Source organism: Herpailurus yagouaroundi, unplaced genomic scaffold, assembly GCF_014898765.1.
Source record: "Herpailurus yagouaroundi ecotype Mexico unplaced genomic scaffold, PumYag 216, whole genome shotgun sequence".
In the NCBI taxonomy this organism is placed as follows: domain Eukaryota; kingdom Metazoa; phylum Chordata; class Mammalia; order Carnivora; family Felidae; genus Herpailurus; species Herpailurus yagouaroundi.
Window position 1 is genome coordinate 15,248,222 of NW_024412447.1, and position 24,942 is coordinate 15,273,163.

Sequence of the window (24,942 nt, forward strand, 5' to 3'; positions counted from 1 at the left end):
ATTTGTTGATGAGACTGTCTTTTTTCCATTGCAGAGTCTTGCCTCCTTTGTCAAAGATTAATTGACCATATAATCATGGGTTTATTTCTGGGCTTTCTATTCTGTTCCATTGATCCATGTGTTTAATTTTGTGCTGGTACCATACTGCTTTGATGTAGTATGTCTTAAAATCTGGAATTGTGATACCTCCAGTTCTGTTCTTCTTTTTTAAGATTGCTTTGGCTATTCAGGGTCTTTTGTGGTTCCATACAAATTCTGAGATTTTTTTCTTCAAGTTCTATTTAAAATGCTGTTGGTATTTTGATAGGGACAGCATTAAATCTGTACGTTGCTTTGGGTAGTATGGACATCTTAACGATATTGGTTTTTCCAACACATGAGCATGGAATAGCTTTCCATTTGTTTGTGTCCTCTTCAATTTCTTTCATCAATGTTTTACAGTTTTCAGGCTACAGGTCTTTTACCTCCTTGGAGTTTATTCCTAGGTATTTACTCCTTTTGGTATGATTGTAAATGTTTTCTTAATTTCTCTGCTATTTCATTATTAGTGGGGAAGCTTTATGTCTTAATAATGCCAAAGTAAAGTTCTAGCAGCAAGGAGAAAAACATAACAATAAAAAAGAGAGTAGACTGTCATTATCCTGTTTCAGTGGTCAATATTAGCATCATTAATGTTAGGTCAACCAGATATCAAGTCTACTGATATGTATTAATGAATGCAATCAACGTGACTTGTAGTATATAATCAAAAGTATTAAATATCAATCAAGCCTTTCAATGCAGTTTCCCCTTTACAAGAAATATTGGGAATAAGGAAATATGCCCAAAAAGACAAAGAAACACTAGATAAATCTGGAAGGTTGGATATTGTACAAAACTGGCCTAAAGAAGTCAGTGTCCTTTAAAAAAAAAAAAAAAATACTAGACTTGTTTACAAAAGTGACAACAGACAAAAACAGAGGAAATGTGAAGATTAACCAGTTATAATGGTCATTTGGGGGCTAATTCAGGAAATATGAATATGTTCGGGGTATTAGATGAGACAAAGATTTACTGAAAACTAGAGATTCACTGCCAGGAAAAACCAGGTTATAAAACAGTATGATCTCATTGTATATACAGTCTGATCCCATTCAGGTTAAAATGAATATATATACAAAGAAAGCTTATGTATTAAGGTGTTAGTGCAGAGACTATGTTGGAAATACGTTTCACTTTATTTTTATTTCTCTAAATATTTTCATTTTCTACAACACACAGTGTTTCTACAATAATAAATGATTTTTTAAAAAATACATCAGAACATGGGCACCAGGGTGGCTCAGTCGGTTAAGTGTCCAACTACAGCTCAGGTCACAATCTCACAGTTTGTGGGTTTGAGCCCCGGGTCAGGCTCTCTGCTGACAGCTCAGAGCCTGGAGACTGCTTCAGTTTGCTGTGACACTCACTCACTCACTCTCTCTCTCTCTCTCTCTCTCTGCCCCTCCCCCACCCCCTACCCTCTCTCGCCCTCAAAAATAAATAAACATTTAAAACAGTTTTTAAAATAAAAATAAAATGAATCAGAACATACATTTCAATGGGGCAATAAGACATAAGCATAACATTTGTAATATGAAGAAGACACTGATAACTGCTTTCAGAGATGCAGAAAAACAGCTTTGGAATCAACAGTAGTCAAAGTCACTTCCCATCATGGAAAACAAGAAAAGTTTCCTTAGGTAGTTACGAAAGATGAGCAAAAGGCCTAGAACTCCACTATCCAGTACAGTAGCTACTAGCCATGTGTGGCTATTTAAGTTTAAATGAATTAAAGTTAAATAAAACTTATAATTCAATTCTTCCTTAGTCACATCAGCCACATTTCAAGTGTTCAAAAGCCGCATGTGTCAGTTTCGTGGTCAGGCAGGCACACGGTTAGGTATGAAGTATTAGGTGTGAGGTACACAGTTAGTATGTTGCACTGTATAGTGCAGATCCAGAAGATTCCCATCACTGCAGAGAAGTCCTATTGGAGAGAGCTAAAGAGGTGGATGTCTCCTCTCACTATCACCATCAATACATCATTCACAGCACTGCTGCCTTCCATCCCTTGAACACTGACTCCAGTTTACAGGTTCTCAAGGGAAGAATGCTTCCACCAGATTCCAGGGAAGCTGTGTTAATGGACAACCCTCAATGGTGGTTCTGCACCTCTTAGATCAGCTTTAGTTCCAGGCCATGCTTTCAAAGAATGTCTGTAGAGCAAACAGCCTTGGAAGCTAGAGTATCTCCCTTCAGGATAGAAGGCAGATTTGTTTTCTGTCCAGCATAACAGAGACCATGTCTCCCTCCCAGCTAAAGGTTGGGCAGGTTGGCAAGCAACCTTCTTGTAAGACTGGGGACTTAACTTGGGTTCCTCAGTCATAACATAAATCTGACATGCATCCAGAGTTCCCTCGGGCCCATTTCCACATCAAACTCCTAGCACTTGGGGGACAAGGGAACCAACGTGACATTCAAACTGCCTGCTATGCTTTGCCTTTGACCCAGGAACTCTGTGTCCTCTGCCAACATCTATGCAACTCTGCTAGGCTGTTAGCGTGTAAGTAAGAGAAAGCAGCACACTTTTCACAGTTGTTGGGTTTTTTTAACGTTTATTTTTGAGAGAGAGTGTGCACAAGCAGGGGAGGGACGGGGAGACAGAGGATCTGAAGCAGGCTCTGTGCAGACAGCAGAGCCCAATGCAGGGCTAGAACTCACAAACTGTAAGATCATGACCTGAACCGAAGTCAGACGCTTAACTGACTGGGCCACCCAGGCGCCCCCATAGTTTTTAACCGTTAACACTATCAGCTGGCTCCTTTGAGCTCCTCATGCCATAGAAACAAGAATTTTGTCAGGAACCAAGGGGATTTCTGGGGCATCTCTTCAGACTCATGGACATCAGTAAACTTAAGACAAGAGTGCCGGAGGGCCCACTACTGGCCCAAACTCTTCACTGACAGACTGGATCACCCACTTGGTAAAGAACCATCACATCGAGGCATTCATTGAGCACAAAGGACATGTGACCTGCCTAATGGAAGAAGAAAGTTATAAATACCAACAGGGAACAGGTGCAAGTGAGGATAGTTGTATCTATGCATACATATCTTTCTCTTCTCCAATTACTTACAGGGATGCGTCGGTGGTAGGTAACCTTATGATTTCATCCCTAGGTACAGGGTCTCAAAAGAGCGTTCTCCCTTTTAAAGAACAGAGTGAATGAATACATACATCCTCCCTTGCATGAGTAGTGGCTGCAACAGATTAGGCAGAAGCAAATGTTTTGTTTACATTATTGTTTGAAAAAGTAACTGCAGGCAGAGGGTGTATATAGATGCTGAACATCCAAAGAGGTACACAGTACAATACTCGCTCCCACGCCTACCTGTCTAAGCAGGGGCTAGACGCCCTACAACACTTCTTCTCAGACTCCCTTGTCTGAAGGAACGCCACCAACGAGAGGCATTTATACAAGATTCAGAAGACTAAAAGGAGAGACTGTGGTCCCTCTCTGGCAGCAGCTGGCAGACACAAGGGCATACAGCGAACATCAAGTCTGCAGCGGCTTCAGAGTGGGCTCCTGGGAAACATCCGCCTTAATGCTGCAGCAGCTCAGGTCACTCAAGGCCTGTGAGCCCAGCACTTTCGATTTCCTCAAAGCCAGAAGCAATTCTCTCTGACCTTCACTACCACGGGCCTTTCAACAGCTTTGTAAACGTTTAGTTAATTTACTTTATTAAATCTGTTCTTGCTAAAATACCCAGGGTGCTTTCTGTTTTCCTGGCCGACACAGATGGGCAGGATTTGGTCAGGTGGAGATTACAGCAGGGGAGAGAAGCAGCACACAACGTAGGGAGATTACAGCAGAAAAACGATGTTGAACAAGTGGATCATAACTACACTAACTAGGCTCTTTCTCGGTTCAGGCCTCTATCACACTAATTCTTTGATCCAACAAATGTTTACTAAGCAATTATTACATGCCAGACTCTATTCTTGGTATTGGAAAGAAAAACAAGGACTCTCAGGTTGGGGAGGGGCTGAGAGGAGAAGGGAGGAGACAGATAATAAACAAAGGTACCATCTAGTAAATGGTAATAAGAGCGACAGAGAAATTCCAAGCAGCCTAAGTCGCTCTGATAGAAACTCTGTGAGCGGAGATCTAAGAGACAGAGGCCATAAAGCTTGGGAGGAGTCTGGACTCGGTGCATTCAGGGACCAGCAAGAGGGCTAGCATGGCTGGACTAAAGCACGGAAGACCAGATCACACAAGGCCTTGGAGGCCGTAATAAGGACTCGGGCTTTTATTCTGAGTGAGACGGGAACCCCTGGAAGTGCTGGGCAAAAAGTGACAGGATCTGATCTATCTGGCTTCTGTGTGGGGAACAGACAAGAGTGGAACCAGAACAAGCACTCACATCTCTGAAATAGTGTAAGGAAGATATGACAGAGACTTGGACGAAGGTAGTATAAGCGGGGAAAAGTAATCACATTCTGGATATATTCTGAAAAGAAAATTTGCTCATGGAATAGATGTGGGAGGGGGGAAAAAAAACCAGAAGAGTAAAAATGACTCCCAGGTTTTTGGCCTGAGCAAACGATACAGTTGCCATTAATTGACAGAATGAAGACTGAGGGGAACAGATTTAGGAGAGAAAATCAATAATTCCATTTTTGACATGTTAAAGTTCAAGATGCCTATTACACATCCAAATTGACATGTTGAGTAAGAGGTAATGGAGAGCCACTATAAGCTTCTGGGAAGGGAGTAGCTAGAGGAGAAGGATACTTCAGAGATTAACCAAGCTAATGTCAGATAAATTGGACAGGGGAGACAGAGTTGGGGATTCACTAGAAGCTGGTACTAGAGGGAAAAAAAAAAAACTAGCTGCAATGCTCAAGAGGACAACGTGAACTTGGGAAGGTGGCAATGAAAATGGATTGGGACAGGCGTTCTCAATGAGACCGACACCACCCAATGAGGGTATGAAAATCTGACTACTAGCAATAAGCAGGTGAGGCCAAGGGTTTCACATCTCCTGCAATGCTCAGGATAAATCCCATGAGAAAAAAAAAAGTCTCCACTTCCTTTCAAATGATTCACCAGACCTCCATACTTGCGAAAAATCTGATTATAATTATCTGAGCATAGATTCCAACTTCTTCTTGCTAATAAAGTATTTCCTGCACAATTGTACCAGATACTAAATTTTCAAGGAATGCAGCTATCATGTAAATTAAAGAAAACACTTTCTTTTTTTTTTTCATTTTTTTTTTTCACGTTTTATTTATTTTTGGGACACAGAGAGACAGAGCATGAACGGGGGAGGAGCAGAGAGAGAGGGAGACACAGAATCGGAAACAGGCTCCAGGCTCTGAGCCATCAGCCCAGAGCCCGACGCGGGGCTCAAACTCACGGACCGCGAGATCGCGACCTGGCTGAAGTCGGACGCTTAACCGACTGCGCCACCCAGGCGCCCCAGAAAACACTTTCTTTTATGTAAAACTTTCTCCAAGAAATTTCACCATTTTGAAAAACCATGAAAATAATGCTGTTTTCTAGTATTTAAGTCATGAGCAAATATCTGTATCTGTGTTGTATTTGTAGGTACCAGATATTCAATTAACAGACATATGAAATGCAAGATTCTCGCTAATCAAAGTTGTTTTAAAATTATTAGTCATTCTGGGGCACCTGGGTAACTCAGCTGGTTAAGCGTCCAACTCTTGATTTCAGCTCGAGTCATGATCCCAGTTGGGGGAACAAGGGATCATTAGATTGAGCCCCACGTCAGGCTCCGTGCTGAGCGTGGAGTCTGCTTAAGATTCTCTCCCTCTCTCTCTCCCTCTGCCCCTCCCCCTACTCACGCACGCATGTGCTCTCTCTCTTCTCTCTCAAAAAGTAAAAATAAGAAAAAAAAATAATAAAATTATTACAGTCGTTATATTGTTAATTTTTATAACATAAGGACAAGGTATCTATCTTGCAATAATTATTTGAAACTGAACTTGTTTTGGGGGGATTGCCTGCCGTTTCAAAATCTTACTCAGAAACTGTCACCAGAGGTCTACCACACCTGTTGGCCACTCGCACTACCATTTCTGCCTCTCCAGTCCATCCTCTGGTCCTATTGTCACTTAAAGGTATGGCCTCCAAGGTTTCGTTACAAATGAAAGACAGAGGGGCGCCTGGGTGGCGCAGTCGGTTAAGCGTCCGACTTCAGCCAGGTCACGATCTCGCGGTCCGTGAGTTCGAGCCCCGCGTCGGGCTCTGGGCTGACGGCTCAGAGCCTGGAGCCTGTTTCCGATTCTGTGTCTCCCTCTCTCTCTTCCCCTCCCCCGTTCATGCTCTGTCTCTCTCTGTCTCAAAAATAAATAAACGTTGAAAAAAAAAATTTAACAAATGAAAGACAGAATGTGGATCTCAACAAGATGTGGAATTTCAAGGCAGAAGATAAGTATTTTCTATGACAATCCACCTCTACTCCTCCCAAGTTGCAACATAAAAGATTTTTGAGTCAACGGTTATAAGCGAAACACCACCCATTTGCGAGCACATCCTACTTTCTCATTTTTCCAATTTGATAATGTGTAATTGCTTGGCCTGTTAGCCTTACTTCAGTTAGGGTTACTGCCCTCTTGCCGTTATCATACCTACATAAGTCTGGCTTGTTTTTACTTCTTGTACAGAATAACTTCTAATCTGTTTGTCTCTCTTAACTGCAAAGTCGTCCATCACAAGCAGGTGCAAGCAGTGCCTGTCCCACAGTGCCTTCGAATGGCGTAGTGCCTGAGCATTTTATACAGAAATACAAACCATTTTAATACAAAGTACTTCCTCTTGTCTCTCCTTACATTACAACTAGAGCAGAACACTAACTTTCTAAATTATGCATGTGAAATTATATTTGTAAATCCATAAACTTAATCTAGCTGTTGTAAAATGCTGGTTATAAGCAGAAGGCATTGAGTCTGACATTACTGAAAATCACTGGATTAGAAGAGACAAATACTGGATGTTAAAAGGGTTAAAAAAAATAAATAAATAAAAGTTGAGCACAACAGTATGTTGAGTGACTAAGGTGCCAGAAGTATCATCAGCATGTTCATGCCCCAAAGGGTGAAGGCAGAAAAATAGTGGTGAAAAAAGTAAGAGTTTCTCAAATACTAATCAACAACTGCAAAAGGCCTAGGGGGCCGATGGCACTGAAAGCATGCTCAGGGAAATAGTGAGCGGACAGGATACTCCGAAAACAACGGGGGCTGCCGAAGCAGCCTCCCTCTTAGGGAGGGCCAGCAAGGCACTGAGGCGCCAAGCAGAGGTCGACTGTGGATTATGGCAGTGAGGGCAGGGGCATTCCAAGAGAAAGATGAAGCCAGAAGCATGCTTCCTTGCCAAGAACAAGAGAGCACACCGTTAAAGGCTGGTTCTAGAAGAGGCAGGAGTCATGATATATATAAAAAATATAAAATATATATAAATATAAAATATATATAAATATAAAATAAAAATAAATATAAAATAAAAATATAAAATATATATAAAGAATATAAAAAAAGTCAAGCATGCCTGGAGAAGAAAGCCTGGTTTATTTAGAACGGTCAGGTCTGAGCTAACCAAAACCTCAACAAGAGTGGCTCTTTGTGGGGAACACTCGTTATGGGGGTAGGACAGGCTGGAAAAAGGCCGGGAAGACAGCAATGGAGCCACTGTGACATCGGGAACCAAGTTGCTAGAGGCCTGCAGAGACTCAGCTCCTGGTGACACAGCCACAAACAGTGGCAGGAGAGTCACACCATCCACGTGATAAAGAACTAGTATCCAGTATATATAAACAGCTCTTACAAGCGCTGTTAACCCAATGTTAAAATGGCAATGAATTTGAACAGACATTTCTCCAAAGATTCACCAAAGGCCAAGAAGTAAACATAGTCAACAATGTTTCCCATTAATGGAAATGCAAATGCAAATCAAAATCACTATAGGGTAACAATCTCACGCCCACTAGGATGGCTATAATGCAAAAGATAGACAACAACAAACATTAGCAGGTTGTGGAGGAACTGGAACCCTTGTACACTGCAGGTGAAAAATGAAAATACGCTCAGTTTTGCAGTCCCTCCAATGATTTAAACATAATTACCACGACCCACAAATTCCACTCGTAGGCCTATAACCAAAGCACATAAAAACACGTCCACAAGAAAACCTGTACATATAATAATGTCCGTAGGAGCGTAATTCGTAATAACCAAAAAGGGGAAGCAAACCAAATGTCCATCAAATGATGGACGACAACAACAAATGGGATATATCTACACATGGAATACTACTGGCCATAAAAAGGAATGGAATATTGATCTGTATTATCACACGGATGTGCCTTGAAAACATTATGCTAAATGAGAGAAGCCGACACGAAAGGTCACATCATGTACGAACATCCAGGTTAGGGGAATTCACAGAGATAATAAGATTAATGATGCTTCAGGGGTGGGAGGAGAAGTGTGAATGAAGGTGGACTGTTAGTGGGTGCATGACATCTTTCAGAGGGGACAAAAATGTTCTAAAATTAGATTGTGATAATGGTTGCAAAGCCCTGTGAATATACTAAAACCCACTCAAGTGTACACGTTAAAGTGTAGGAGTTATATAATAGGTAAATTATATCTCAAAAAAGCTATTTTAAAATGCCATCTTATTTGTTCCCATGGGATTTTAACTTATGGAAGTGAGTACCAACCTGGAGAGGCCAATGCCAGTGAAAGAATATCTTGCTTACATTTCCCAAGACAAGAGGGCACCCCCACCACACAGGGTAACAGAGGACTAGCAGGTTTGTTCAGGAGACAGAGCAAGGAGAGAGGGGAAAGCCTAGGCCAGAGCTTTTACTGGGGATCCCTTGGGAAAGGCAGGCAAGACAGGGTAAACAATGCAGCATTGGTTTGTCTGAATAATTCAGGCTATAGCACTGTCACTAGTTGTCCAGTACCTGGCCCTGGGATAATACAGAGTGGGGAAGATATTGGCATGGTGTGTGAGTGAGATAAGGAGGTAACTGAAGGCTACAGATTCAGGATTGGTTGGTTGGCAAACTCAAGGCAAGCTATTATTGTCTTTAGGAATTAGCTAGCCCTGGGAGGGACAGTTTCTCCCCAGGTCTGTAAGGCCCTCAAAAGTCAGAGCATCAAGACTACAAAATGAGGCACCTGGGTGGCTCGGTTGGTTAAGCGTCCAGCTCTTGGTTTCAGCTCAAGTCCTGATCTCTCACAGTTTCCTGAGTTCGAGCCCCGCATTTGGCTCTGTGCTGACCGTTCAGAACCTGCTTGGGATTCTCTCTCTCCCTCTCTCTCTGCCCCTTCCCCACTCACAGGGTCTCCATCTCTCTCAAATAAATAAATAAACTTAAAAAACTTAAAAAAAAATACAAAATAAGAAAATAGTTAATATAACTGGCCCTGTGATGAATTAATGCCAAACAGACAAATTCAGAATCTAAGAAACCAGAACAAACATAAAATAGAAACTCACAGGCTGATTCTAAAATTTATATGAAAATGCAAAGGACCCAGAAGAGTGGAAACTCTCTTGGAAATAAATAAATAAATACACAAACAAACAAAGAGAACTTATACTGCCTAATTTCAGACTTATTACAAAGCTACAATTATCAAGACAATGTGGTATTGGCATGAGGATAAACAAACAGATCAATGGAACAGAATAAGGAGTCCAGAAATAGGCTTACCCGTAGACACATGACTGATATTCTACAAAGGCCTAAAGTAATTCAGTGGTAAAGGGAAAGTCTTCAACAAATGGTACTGAAACACCTGAATATCCACATGGGGGACAGGAGAGGAATGAATCTTGACCTTTACCTCATGCCATTCATAAAAATCAGATCACGATGAAGTCAAAGACCTAAACATAAAAGTTAAAACTATGTATGAAGCTTTCATAAAAAACAGTGACCCTGAAGTTGGCAAAGATTTCTTAATATACAAAGAATGCTAACCATTAAAAAGAGGAAAAAAAAAGATAAATTGGACTTATCCAAACTTAAAACTTTAAAAGATACCATTAGGGAAATGAAAAAAGGAAGCCACAGATTAGAAGAAAATATTCACAATGAACATTGGGCAAAAGACTCATTTCCACAATATATGAAGAACACCAGCAAATCAACAACATAAAGTCAAATAACCTAATTTGGGCAAAAGATGTGAACAGACACTTCACACATATGAACAGCCAACAGGCACATGAAAAGTCATGCCTCATCATCAGTAGTCGTCAGCAAAATGCAAATTAAAACCACACTGATCCCTAAAAACAAATAACCCAGTGAAGAAATGGGCAGAAAACATGAATAAACACTTCTCTAAAGAAGACATCCGGATGGCCAACAGGCACATGAAAAGATGCTCAACATCGCTCCTCATCAGGGAAACAGAAATCAAAACCACACTCAGATATCACCTCACGCCAGTCAGAGTGGCCAAAATGAACAAATCAGGAGACTATAGATGCTGGAGAGGATGTGGAGAAACGGGAACCCTCTTGCACTGTTGGTGGGAATGCAAAATGGTGCAGCCGCTCTGGAAAGCAGTGTGGAGGTTCCTCAGAAAATTAAAAATAGACCTACCCTATGACCCAGAAATAGCACTGCTAGGAATTTACCCAAGGGATACAGGAGTACTGATGCATAGGGGCACTTGTACCCCAATGTTTATAGCAGCACTCTCAACAATAGCCAAATTATGGAAAGAGCCTAAATGTCCATCAACTGATGAATGGATAAAGAAATTGTGATTTATATACAAAATGGAGTACTACGTGGCAATGAGAAAGAATGAAATATGGCTTTTTGTAGCAACGTGGATGGAACTGGAGAGTGTGATGCTAAGTGAAATAAGTCATACAGAGAAAGAGAGATACCATATGTTTTCACTCTTATATAGATCCTGAGAAACTTAACAGAAACCCATGGGGGTGGGGAAGGAAAAAAAAAAAAAAAAAAAAAGAGGTTAGAGTGGGAGAGAGCCAAAGCATAAGAGACTCTTAAAAACTGAGAACAAACTGAGGGTTGATGGGGGGTGGGAGGGAGGGGAAGGTGGGTGATGGGTATTGAGGAGGGCACCTTTCGGGATGAGCACTGGGTACTGTATGGAAACCAATTTGACAATAAATTTCATATATTGAAAAAAATAAAATAAAATAAGCTCACACACACAAAAAAACACCACACTGATACCACTGCACACACATCAGAATGGCTAAATTAAAAAAGATTTTCAATACCACAGAATAGTGAGAAAATGTTCCACCTGGAACTTTCATAAATTGCCAATCCAAGTATAAAATAATACGGCCACACTGAAAACAGACTGGGAGTTTCATACCTACATTGTGACCTAGCAATTCCACTCCTAGGGATATACCCAAAGGAAACTGACACATACGTTCATAACAAAGTGCTACATAAGAATGTTCACAGAAGTTTTACTTGGAATAGCCAAAACCTGAAAGCAACCCAGTGTCTATCAACAGATTCAAACCTGTGGTATGTTCATTGTGTTGAATAGTACTCAGCAATAAAAATGAATAAAACTACTGAAATTTACTACAACATAGAGGAATCTGAGAAATATTATGTTGAGTTTAAAAATCCACCTGCAGAAAAATACACATTATGATTCCATTCATATGAAATTCTAGAACAAGCAAAACTAAACCAGTGACAGCAACTAGAACAACTATGTCCTGGCTGATGGGGAGGGACTACTGGCTAGAAATAAATACAAGTGAACTTATCCGGAGGAAAGAAATGGCCTATATATATCTTAATTTAGGTGGTGGATAAGGGTTTTTTATATCCATCTATACAGGTTGAACTCATTTAACAAATTCAGTCAAAATCATTACATTAAATGTAAATTATACCTTTAAAATGGTAAAATTCATTGGCTACATAGAACAGCCATAGAAAAGGTGCATAAAACAGAAATAATATTTAAATAAAAACAAATACCTTTGTCCATCTGCAAAGCTTCACCCCAGAATGGCTCCCAATCAACTGATAACCTGAACAGAAAAACAAGGAACACAAAATTGAACTGATTCAAAGCCTCATATTAAAAGATGATTAAAAGGGTGGCTCTGTCGATTAAGCATCCAACTCTTGATCTCAGCTCAGGTCATGATCTCAAGGTGTGTGGGATCAAGCCCCACATCCGGCTCTGTGCTGACAGTGCAGAGGCTGTGTGGGATTTTGTCTCCCCACCTCTCTGCCCCTCCCTCACTCACATGTGTGCACATGCACTCACTCTCAAAATAAATAATAAACTTTTAAAAAATGGCAATTATAAAACTAACAAAATCATTCTTCTTTTCTGCATAATGGTAGGCAACAACCCAATGGCAGAAAACATTAACAGTTGAAATCACCAGGATGATAAAACAACTTAAAATGTTTATGTATCTAGGGGCGCCTGGGTGGCTCAGTTGGTTAAGCCTCCGACTTCAGCTCAGGTCATGATCTCGTGGTTTACAGGTTCGGAGCCCCGCATCGGGCTCTGTGCTGACAGCTCAGAGCCTGGAGCTTGCTTTAGATTCTGTCTCCCTCTCTCTCTGCCCCTCCCCTCTCACGCTCTGTCTCTCTCTCCTTCAAAAATAAATAAACTTAAAAAAAGGGTTTTTAAATGTTTATGTATCTAATAATATAGACTCAGAATACATAAAAATAGGCTAATCCAAAATCATAGGGAAAGATTTTAACATCTTTCAGTATCTAACAGATTCCATAGATGGAAATGCAGTATGATCTAATCCATACTGTAAATGCGATTGAGAACACATGGTATTGCCCTCAACAACTACAGAATTCACCTGTTTTTCAAGGACCCAAGGAAATTCTGTAAAAATAAACCAAATGCTGGGCCATAAAGCAAAAGCAAGTAACGATATACTTCAAACAAACAACTGGGGAACTCTCGTCGGTAATCTTTGAAAAAAGATAAGAATCAGATGGGCAAAAGGATATTAAAATAAATACTGGGGCATCTGGGTGGCTCACTCGGCTGAGCGTCCAACTTTGGTAGGGTTGTGATCTCTCAGTTCATGAGTTCGAGCCCCACGTTGGGCTCTGTGCTGACAGCTCAGAACCTGGAGCCTGCTTTGGATTCTGTGTGTCCCTCTCTCTCTGTTCCTCCCCCAGTCATGCTCTGTCTCTCTCTCTGTCTCTCTCTCTCTGTGTGTCTCTCTCTCTCAAAAATAAACATTTTTAAAAAATTTTTAATAAAGAAAGAAATAAATAAAAATAAAGAAATACTGCCCCAAGAAGAGGAAAAACAAAATTCCAGGAACCATAACCCAACGTGAATTCTCAGGACCAGTCCCACAACATAGCATTTAAAATTCATGAGCTACAGGGGCGCCTGGGTGGCGCAGTCGGTTAAGCTTCCGACTTCAGCCAGGTCACGATCTCGCGGTCCGTGAGTTCGAGCCCCGCGTCGGGCTCTGGGCTGATGGCTCAGAGCCTGGAGCCTGTTTCCGATTCTGTGTCTCGCTCTCTCTCTGCCCCTCCCCCATTCATGCTCTGTCTCTCTCTGTCCCAAAAATAAATAAACGTTGAAAAAAAAAAAAATTTAAAATTCATGAGCTACAGAAGATATGAGAAGCATGGAAAAGCCATGCCGAAGTAATCACATTTCCTTTTTTAATAAACTAGTAGAGCAAACAAGGAGAACATTCTGATTTCAGAAAGCACTTAATGAAGTTTCTCACAAGGCTTCAAGTAATAAGCCACAATTATCATGAGTCTCTTGTATAAAAAGACTCTTGACTTGCAGACAAATGAGGCAAATGGAGAAATATAGTCTGGATGATGGCAGAAGTGGATCCGTGGCTGGTTAAATATCCATATTCAGAGTGTGATGATTAATGGAACAATGTCTATTTGGATTGTAAGTCTCTACTGGGCTTTGTCTTTTACCCACTTCCACATTTGTGTAAATATCTTGCATGTAAATAAACAAAACACCGCTTATCTATATGAAGACAGAACAGAGTGCAACTGGACAGCTAATCTCAGATGCAGAATAAGCATTTAAGAGATTCCTACAGAAAATTCCAGTTCTTCTTTTGGATTCCTACAGTCTATTAGTGTCTTTACATCCTTCTCTTCCAAGATACATAGGGTTTTATAAAATTTTGCATTGAGGTAGGTATGAGAAAAACTGCCGAGTACAGGATGGACAGACCACAACGCCAAGATAAACCAATGGTACACAGCTGCTAGAAATCACACTGCACAATTCTAACCAAGATAAAGTCACAGAGGATTTACTCTCCCACCTGAAACGCCAAAAATGGACAAAATATATGAACAGTTTCCAAGACATGAAACACCAGGCAACAAGGGACAATAATCCCAGAGAAGATGGAAAACATAGGAGGCGAGCCCTGCCATGCCCAGAGCTTACTGCCCTCAAAGTTTCCAGGCTGTGCGGCAGGGAGAGGCAACGCACACACGGCTGGGTATTTTCTCGGAGTTGAGGACGTGGAAGCAAGAGTTGGGGAGCCCACACGGCTAGAGTTTGCAGAGCTGAGTACCAGAGAGTCAAAAGCTACACAGAGATTAAACTCATGAATCTGTAGAGGATTCCTAGAAATTCTGCCTGAGTAATGCTTCATGCATATGTGAGAGAAAAGCTAACCAAGAATGGGAAAGAACCATCTTAAAGGACTGGAGGTGCGCCTGGTGCTCACAGCCAGCTGGGAACTGTGTCTATTCACACCAGTCAGAAGCTTAAGATTCACAAGGCAGAGTACACAGAAGTGTTTTGCCCCGATAGTCATAAGTAATTAGCCATATTCTGAGTCAGCTCTGGTCTCACTTAACAAGTCATAAAAGCCAGATTAAAAGGTTCAAACTTGTTTCCAAGTAAATGCTCTTCATCCTAGAACAAAGCTCAAGAATGTTTTATAGGAACACAAAAATATCTAGCACCCAATAAGGTAAAATTAGACCTGGCATCCAATCAAAGATTAACCAAGCATGCAACATGACCAATGAAAAAATAATCCAGCAACCAAAGTGACCCAGAAATGACACAGATGTTAGAATTACATTAAAACAGTTGTCTAACTGTAATTCGTGGGCTCAAAAAGTTAAGTAGAGACATGGAGAATATAAAAAGGCCAACACTGAATTTCTAGAGATAAACACTGTAATGTCAAAGCTGAAAAAAACACTGGATAGAATTAATGGAAGATTAGACATTAGAGAAGATTACTAAATTATACCTGAAGACATAGCAATAGAAGCTATCCTAAAATGAAAAGTAGAACAGAAAAAAGAATGTTTTTTAAATTGTCTTTAACATTTATTTATTTTTGAGAGACAGAGTGTGAGCAGGGGAGGGGCAGAGAGAGAGGGAGACACAGAATCCAAAGCGGGCTCCAGGCACCAAGCTGTCAGCCCAGAGCCTGACACAGGGCCTGAACCCAGAAACGGCGAATCATGACCCAAGCTGAAGGCAGACGTTCAACCAACTGAGCCACCCAGGTGCCCCGAACAAAGAATTTTAAAAAATAATGGGGGAAAATAGTATCAGTGAGCTGTAGGTCAAACTCATGTAATTGAAGTCCCCAAGGAAGAGAAGAGAGAGGGAGTGACAGAAAAAATACCTGAAGAAATAATGGCCAAAATCTGTCCAAATTTGATTAAAACTATAAATCCACAGAACCAGGAAGCTCAACAAATCCCAAGTAAAAGCAACATGAAGAAAGCTACGTTGAAACACATTATCATTAAACTGCTCAAAATCCGTAATTAAGAGAAAATAGAAAATCTTCAGAGTGCCAGGGGCTAAAAACATTACTTTCAAAGGAACAAACAACAGATGACAACACAGGTCTCAACAGAAGCAATGGGAGCAAAGTGGAACACCTTCAAAGCGCCGTAAGAAAAAAAGTCATCAACCTACGATTCCACATCCATCAAATAATATCCTTCAAAGATGAGGGCAAAATAAAGTCTTTTTCAGATACACAAAAACTGAAATAATTCAGCACCAACACACCCACACAACGCAAAACGCTAAATGAAGCCCTTCAGGCAGAAGGAAAAGGCTGTCAGAGAGAACACACATCTACACAAAGGAAGAAAAACACCAACGAAAGTGGTATCTACAGGGGTACCTGGATGGCTCAGTCGGCCTCTGACTTCAGTCACGTCAATGATCTCATGGCTCATGAGTTCAAGCCCCACGTTGGGCTCCATGCTGACAGCTCAGAGCCTGGAGCCTGCTTCGGATTCTGTGTCTCCCCCCCCACTCTGACCATCCCCTGCTCATGCTCTGTCTCTCTCTCTCTCTCAAAAATAAATAAACACTTTAAAATTTTTTATTTTGTTATTTATATTTTTGGTTTGTTTGTTTATTTTTGAGAGAGAGAGAGAGAGAGAGAGAGAGACAGAGCGTGAGCAGGGGAGGGGCAGAGAGAGAGGGAGACACAGAATCCGAAGCAGGCTCCAGGCTCTGAGTTGTCAGCACAGAGCCCGATGCGGGGCTTGAACTCACAAACCAGGAGACCATGACCTGAGCCCAAGTCAGGGCTACTGAGCCACCCAGGCACCCCCCCAAAAAAAAATTTTTTTAAGTGGTACCTATATGAGTCAGTATGTAAGGTTGTTTCTAATTACATCTAATTAAGTCAAAATTAACAGATAATTGACTACTTCAACTAAAATAATAACAATGTAGCGTAGGCCTCTAAGATACATAGAAGTAAAATGTATGATTATGATCGCATGGAGGTTGACAAGGGGAAAACACAAGTGTGTTACTGCAGCTTCTTCCACTGGACATGAAGTGGCGTCTTAATCACTCAAAGATACACTGTGATATGATCAAGAGGTATGTGTAACACCTCGAACCATCACTAAATACCAATACAGTGCTATAACTAACAAGCCAATGAGGAGGTAAAACAGGATCATAAAAACATAATCTAGGGGCACCTGGGTGGCTCAGTCAGTTAAGCATCTGACTTTGGCTCAGGTCATGATCTCATGGTCCGTGGGTTCGAGCCCCACATCGGGCTCTGTGCTGACAGCTCGGAGCCTGGAGCCTGCTTCGGATTCTGTGTCTCCCTCTCTCTCTGCCCCTTCCCCACTCATGCTCTGTCTCTGTCTCTGTCTCTCTCTCTCTCAAAAATAAACATTAAAAAAAAATTTTAAAAACAACTTACTCTAAAGGAGGCAGAAACTGGAAAAAGGAAATCAAAGAGCACGAGACAAGCAGAAAACAAATGGCTACATGAGAAATGTAAACCTATCATGAAATCAGTTTAAATTGTCTGAATACCCTTATTAAAAGACAGACTACACATATATATATTATATACATAAATATATGTATGATCTGAATATTCTTGTCTGTCTCCTCTAATAGGCTGGTGGCTCCTTGAAGAAGATACTGCATCTTAAGTTTCTCTGCATGGCCAGGACTATCACACAAAAGGGTCTCAATAAACACAGAAAGATGGAGTGAGGGAAGGAAGTCAGTCCACTGACTCCCAACTGACCACTCATCTTCTACAGGAAATCAGTATTATTTGTTCTCAAGTAAGGCCTCCTTGATGAGGTAGGACCACAAAAACCCAAATACACTTCTACGTAAAACATCTGTAATTGACCCAGCCTAATATCGATAGAAGCTTCTTTTCTGCATTTAATAATTTTCCCTTAACAAACGACGATCTGTGATGGCATTTTCCGTCTCTGTGCCAGAGCCACGCTGATGCTAACATCCCAGGAAACCAAGCACAGGGGAAATGTGCTGGCCCGCAGCCAGCGCACAAGGGGATCCTTCTGCAGGAACGAGAGGGGGCTGCCTCGACAGCTCCAGCCGCCATAGTGACAGGGCCACTGGGCCTTCTTCCCTCCCTCCCTATTTCACGCTCCTCACTGGGGTATTAAATGAGAGCGCTTGGGAGGGCGGTCCAGTGACAGCGCCTCCTGACGGTCCTCACCTTGTTTAGTAAGGGCTTCTCGGAGAGCAGGGGTTATCATAGCCCTTCTTTCACTGGCTTCACCCTTCACGGCGTTCCTGACCAGAGTGCTTTTCTCCTCCTGGTGCTCCTTCTCTCTCTGTATTGAAATTAAAAGAACAAAATTCAGAGCTGGCAGGGAGCGAGGAGAACAGTAGCACAACAGTCACGGACACACGGCATGGGTAAGAAGGTGCGTCGCGAACCACGGCCCACACAAGCCAGTCTCCTCCAAAGTGACCGCATTCCCAGTCAGACAGTGAGCAGAAGGCCTGCCAGTCTTTTCTCTTTTCTTTTTGCTTTCCAAAAAAAGGAACTACATACTCAAACACATACACCCGCAAAATGTAAATCAACAATCCACTTATCTAGATGTCAATTATTTTTAGCAATCTGAGTACCGACAGCTGCCGAAATTCATCAAGTTATTTCTCTGAATTTCAATTTCCTCACCTGAAAAACAAGGAAAGTTATAGCTAGAGAGCAGGAACATTACAATTAAATGAAATAAATCACCAGGTACAATGCCTGATATATAACAGGAGTTCAATAAAATAGAATACTGCTGGTTATGTATCTGCAAAACCCCCAAAACAAGTCAAAATAGTGCTCTGAGCTGCTCAGACAGCCATTTGTTTGGAGACCAAATTACTCCTCCACCTGCCATCCAACAATGACTCCTTCTAGATGATCCTGTGGGGAAAATGTGTCTTCAGTGACAGAAAGAAATCTGAAGGATAATATAAGGCTGATTGTGTTTCCTTTTGACTTTGGGCCCTAGAAAATTCAGCAGTACACTGATGGCTGTGTAAAGTCTCAAATCATGTTTGTCTCGAATTCTCTGTAAGTGGCTTCATAGTACATGATGATCTTCACCCTTTACACTGATTTCTTCCTCTATTTAAAAAAAAAATTTTAATGTTTATTTATTTTTGAGAAAGAGAGACAGACAGACAGAGAGCAAGCAGGGGAGGGGCAGCGAGAGAGGGAGACACAGAATCTGAAGCAGGCTCCAGGCTCTGAGCTGTCAGCACAGACCCTGACGTGGGGCTTGAACCCACGAACCATGAGATCATGACCTGAGCTAAAGTCGGATGCTTAACCGACTGAGCCACCCAGGCGCCTCAGCCTTCTTCCTCTATTTTTAAATCTTACTCTATGTACATATATTTTAAAGTTATCTGAATGTCTTTTTGTAAGATGGTAGAATGCTAATCAATTATTTCAGGGCAACACACAAAGTCTGTGCTATACTACATTTGCCAGATCTTAGTAAGAGCTGCAGAAATTCAAAATAACTCACCTTGGCAGCGGCCCCACCACCAAGCCCTAGACTACCTTCAGTGCCTGTCCGTTTGCAGTGCCCCGCCCCTAGAGAATCAGTAGTGAGAACACCTCACAGATCCCTGGATGTCTGAAATCTGCATCCAACTAATACAGACAGGAGGACGGTCCTTGTTTGAAGCTGGACAACAGGTGACAGGGATTCACTAGATCATTCTACTTTTGTGAATGGTCAAAGTTCTCTAAACAAAAAATGTAAAACAGATTTAAAATTTTTTAAAAAGAAACAGGTAAACCAATGAAATTTGGAGTTAACTTCTCTACCTTCTCTGTTACGTCAGGGATTTACTCCAAAATTGGAAGTCAGTGAAAAACTACTTTAGAGACTCAGAGGTATCATGATGAGAAACATAAATCCAGTTAGTCCTATCTGTCCTAAACTCAGCATTCCTAATTACTAAATATAATCAAAATGCAAAGCTAATGAACAATTTTGCTTCTGTTAATATAGTTTTCAACTATACATTTCCACACAGAACTGAAAAAATTTACAAACATCAACAAATTATTCTCAAAAGTGATCCGCTTATTCCTAGGCATTTTCTTTAAAAAATTTTAAAGTTTCAGTTGTTCTTTTAAAATATTTAAAAACAAAAGTATCCTTTGGCTTTTTTTTTTTTTTAAGTCTATTTCAGACCTAAAAAGATGTCAACTTGGGGCGCCTGGGTGGCGCAGTCGGTTAAGCGTCCAACTTCAGCCAGGTCACGATCTCGCGGTCCGTGAGTTCGAGCCCCGCGTCGGGCTCTGGGCTGATGGCTCAGAGCCTGGAGCCTGTTTCCGATTCTGTGTCTCCCTCTCTCTCTGCCCCTCCCCCGTTCATGCTCTGTCTCTCTCTGTCCCAAAAATAAATAAACGTTGAAAAAAAAAAAATTAAAAAAAAAAAAAAAAAGATGTCAACTTAAAAAGGAAGTCTGTGGCAGAGCAAGATGAACTGACCTTGAACTTGACAGCGTTTAAATGTCTCTGAGGTAATTCCACAGCAAGTTACTAGAACTCCCTACTAATCATGCAAGAATTGCTCTCAAAAGCCTGTCACCACAAAACATCACCAAGCATGTATGCTTATCCCAAAGGCCACATAAATCCAAAACTGGACCCACCCGTGACACTGGCCTCTGACCAGTGTGCTCAGAGTTCCAGAGACACCCTCTTGTGGTTATAAACACACACACACACACACACACCCCACCACCACCACCACAAAAAAACTAATTCTGACTCCTATGAAATGAACACTCTTAAAGAACGGTCATGGACCATCATCCATGTCCCATCACTAGAGAAATTATCCATCATAAAATATGAGGGTAGCTACTCCATTTCAACCATTTAAGATACAAAATTTATATAGGAAAGAGCTCAGAGGCCACAATGAGAGATCCTGAGCATTCAGGACAAACATTTACCATTCTGTCTCTATGGCAGTTTAGTCCCATCTTCCATATGCAGCAGTAACTTCATTTCCAAAAAGAAATACAATGGCTCATAACATTCCCGAAGGAAGTGCAAAGCGCCAAATTCTAATCTTATAGGTGCAGACACTGTTCATTGTTTGCCCAGAATACAACATATATAGCTGCTATATGGCCGTAATAGAAATTACTGAAGATCCCACAACTAGTCAACCTTGATTCACCCTCTCCTGTGTGTCCCATTTGACAACGAGTAACCAAGTTTTAAAGGTTAATTCCCACAGACTGGCTCACTCCATCCACAATGCCATTGCTTCTGCACACCAGCCTTGGTTTCTCCTAAGGACAGGACAACTGCAAGAGCCAAACTAAATGGTCTCCCTGTCTCCAACTTGTAATCTCATCCCTCCCCAACTCCCAAACCCATCACATCTGCCCTGAAAGAAAACGAACGTCCTCTCCAAGCTGCTGCTTCCCAACACGCAAAAAGGAAAGCCAATTACAAGCTACATTCCTAGGCACTTCGGAAAATGACTATAAATAAGTGAAAAGTCCTTTATAAATAAACAGGACTACATTAATCTTACATAATCACAGGAGCAAACAGTGGTACCAATTTTCTTTAAAAAAAAAAAAAAAAAGATATCATACAATATTACCTAATTCATTTTCATACCATTGTCCCAGGAACCACAGTACCATCCCAATTATCACCTGGGACACAGGACACAGCAAAAAAAAAGTCATCTGTTAAAGACTTTAAGGTAAAATTCCACCTAGCCGGGTAAGTGCCAAACAGGTGTTTTGCCACAAACAAGCTTTTCATTACCAAAGCATTTCTGCTGGGAAAAAGTCCTTCTGATTGTTTCAATCTGTTTATTTCATTGATCCATCAGGTGATTCCCTTCCTTATCAAGTCATGCAGAAAACAGAATCCCCAAGCTCTCTCGAGAAGTCATCTTCCTATACAGTCAGCCCTTCTAAGCCTGGAGCTTTGCTGGCAAACGGTTGGGCATTCAGTAAATGGTGGCCAAATAATGAATGCCTCCAAACTACCAGACAGATATTCCTAGCTCTAGAAAAGCAGATCTCCCTTCTTTCGGTAACTGATTTTGGATCTGGCAACTTTCAATGTTAAAAACTCTCCTTCGGGGGCACCTGGGTGGCTCAGTCGGTTAAGCGTCCAACTTCGGCTCAGGTCATGATCCTCATGGTCAGTGAGTTCGAGCCCTACATCAGGCTCTGTGCTGCCAGCTCGGAGCCTGGAGCCTGCTTCAGATTCTGTGTCTCCCTCTCTCTCTCTCTGCTCCTCCCCCGCTCACGCTCTGTCTCTCAAAAATGAATAAACGCTAAAAACAAAAAAAATTTTTTTTAAAACTCTCCTTCAGGTATTGAAGCTAAAACTGCTGCAATTTAACCCCGCATCTGCAGGTTCCATTTCCTTTTTTTTAAATTTTTTTTTCAACATTTATTTATTTTTGGGACAGAGAGAGACAGAGCATGAACGGGGGAGGGGCAGAGAGAGAGGGAGACACAGAATCGGAAACAGGCTCCAGGCTCTGAGCCATCAGCCCAGAGCCTGACGCGGGGCTCGAACTCACGGACCGTGAGATCGTGACCTGGCTGAAGTCGGACGCTTAACCAACTGCGCCACCCAGGCGCCCCTGCAGGTTCCATTTCTTTAAGAAAGAAACCCCCTATATGCCACTTACTTGTCATAGCTCAGTTTTTAAATGACAAATTTTGAACAGGACTCGAAGTTTTTCTGTGTACTAGGTTTTAAGAAAGCTTTCTGAACTCTCTGAAAAGCAGTTTGAACAGATGTGTCAAGAGCTTTCAAATGGTTTTCCTCTGACCCAGTGATTCTATTTCGGATAACCTGACTTAAAGAAATAATTCCAGAACTCATCCTAAGTGCTCCTGGCTGCACAGACCATGGATGAAACAGGCTGGTTTAAAGGCAGTGGGTGTCTTGGGGTTGAAGGAATGTGTCGCCTTGTGTTTCTGGGTGAATCAAATGCCCAAAGCCTTAAAAATAATAAAGAAAGAAGAACAACTTCCTATTATTCTACTGCAGTACTATGCGACTTTATAATAAGAACAGGACACACTGAGATGCTTTCATAAACTGAAATGCTTCTCTGGTGAGTAATTACCAAGCATTCACCATTTATTTCCAAAACTAATGATACGGATATCACTGTTTGTCTGCTTAACCGGAACATGCTGTGGGGAGTATTTAACAACATTTATTTACTGCAGAAAAAAAAAGGAACATTCTGCTCTACATTTACAAATCACAATCACGAGAAAAACAAAAAACAACCTAAGACTGTCAGGCTCTTGCTGACTCCTTGTGCTCTACCCACTCTTCAGATTCTCTTCTAAAAACCATTTCTCCCCTGGGGGCTGAAACAAAGAGATGGGAGTCTAGGCTTGGTCCCACCACCTACGAGCCTGTCAGCCATCTGACTTCGGACAAATTGCTTTATTTCTCTAAACCTACTTCCTACCCTGTAAATTGGTAAAGTGGACGTAATAATAGTATAGATATCAAGGTCAATGTGAGGATTGAATGAGACAATCCAGTGTGTACTTTGACTTCTCCTAATACTCTGAATCTGTACTGAACTACCCTCTTGCCCTATACCCCAACCCATCCACTATATTCAATCAAATCACATTGCTTCCCAATGCCTTCAGGTTGAAGTTCACATCCCCCTGACAGAATGAAAAGGCCTCCAGTACCCTGCCCCTGCCTTCCTTCTCTAGTTCATTCTCCACACATCCCCACCCCTACCTGAAACCACAGACACACCAAACTGTTCCCCAAACACGCCATTCGCCCTAGCACCCCAGCCCTCTGCATCCGTATCTGTCCTCCTAACCTTCCCACGTTTCACACGTTAGCTCCCTTGTTCTTCGACATCGCTCCCACCCCTCGAGTTCTCTTCAGCCCTAGACTCACCATCTTGGATCTTGCTACAGAGTGAGGGAGGTAGAATACCATGGTGGTACACCAGTCGGACCAAACCTATCCTATTTGAAGATATCTGCTTATACAGTAATAGCTCATAGTTACCAAGTACACACTACGTGGCAGGCAATAAAATAAAGCGTGTCAGTGAATGAACTTAGTTAATCTTCATAACAACTTCATAAGAGGTTACTTTTATGATCTCCCACTTTAGAGACGAGAAAACAAAAGCAGAGAGTAAAAAAATTTGCCCAAGACGCACAGGCTGAGACAGCAGGACTCCACAAAACTCAGTGAGTATTACTCAAAAAGAGGTTATATAATAGGAATACGCTGGCCCAACCCTAGAGCCAATTGCTAACCAGTAGTAGTGTCTCCTCCAGAGTAGCAATTCAGGCAATTTAGTGCAATGCCTGGCAACGACTGGGCAGAAAGCAACTCAGGAATATGTATGAATGGACCCTAAAAGGCCAAATAAATGCATGGGAAAAAACAAAAAAATAAAAAACCAACAACCAGGCAGTAGGTTAGTGTATTCTGTCCAATATAGAATGAAAACACAAGCCATACTTGGAAACTCTGCCATAAGCTAACAATAAAGAAAAACAAAAACTGGTGGCTTTATTTTCATGTCACACTGAAGGCGGAAAAATATTTATTTTTGCCCCAAATCTAATGACTTTATGAGAAACTTTTTATGAGAAATCTAAAATGTCATAAACCAACTGCTTCAAGTTCATAAAGTCCAAAATCATTTCATTTAAAAAATAATTTACACAGATGTTCAAAATTTTCATTTGTTCTTTCTCTCCAGTGCCCTCTAATGGACAGAGATGAAAAGCAAAGTGAAAATGAACCCACAAATTATTCTAAACTCTTACCATACACTTGAAATTTGCTGAAATTAAATCTGAAGTGTTCTCAATACACACACACACACACACACACACACACACACACACGCACGCACACACACGCGAGGTAACTATGTGAGGTGATGGATTTCTTAACTTGATTGTGGTAATCTTTCCACAATGTACACACATATCATCACATTACACGCCTTAAAAAAATCAGTGTACAACCCTAACATATTTGTCAATCATGCCTCAATAAAGTTGGAG

At 41.4% G+C, this 24,942-nt stretch overlaps 1 protein-coding gene across 3 annotated transcripts in view; it reads right to left on the reverse strand.

Annotated features, from left to right (window-relative positions):
- Positions 1-24,942, reverse strand: part of LOC121017776 (S-adenosyl-L-methionine-dependent tRNA 4-demethylwyosine synthase TYW1) — a 213,982-nt gene that overhangs the window by 160,368 nt on the left and 28,672 nt on the right. For all 3 annotated transcript variants that reach the window (XM_040456209.1, XM_040456210.1, XM_040456208.1), the window contains exons 8-9: positions 18,068-18,185; positions 12,063-12,115 (exon numbers count right to left, since the gene is read on the reverse strand). In XM_040456209.1, coding sequence (XP_040312143.1) covers positions 12,063-12,115; positions 18,068-18,185 — 171 coding nt within the window. The remainder of the gene's footprint in view (positions 1-12,062; positions 12,116-18,067; positions 18,186-24,942) is intronic.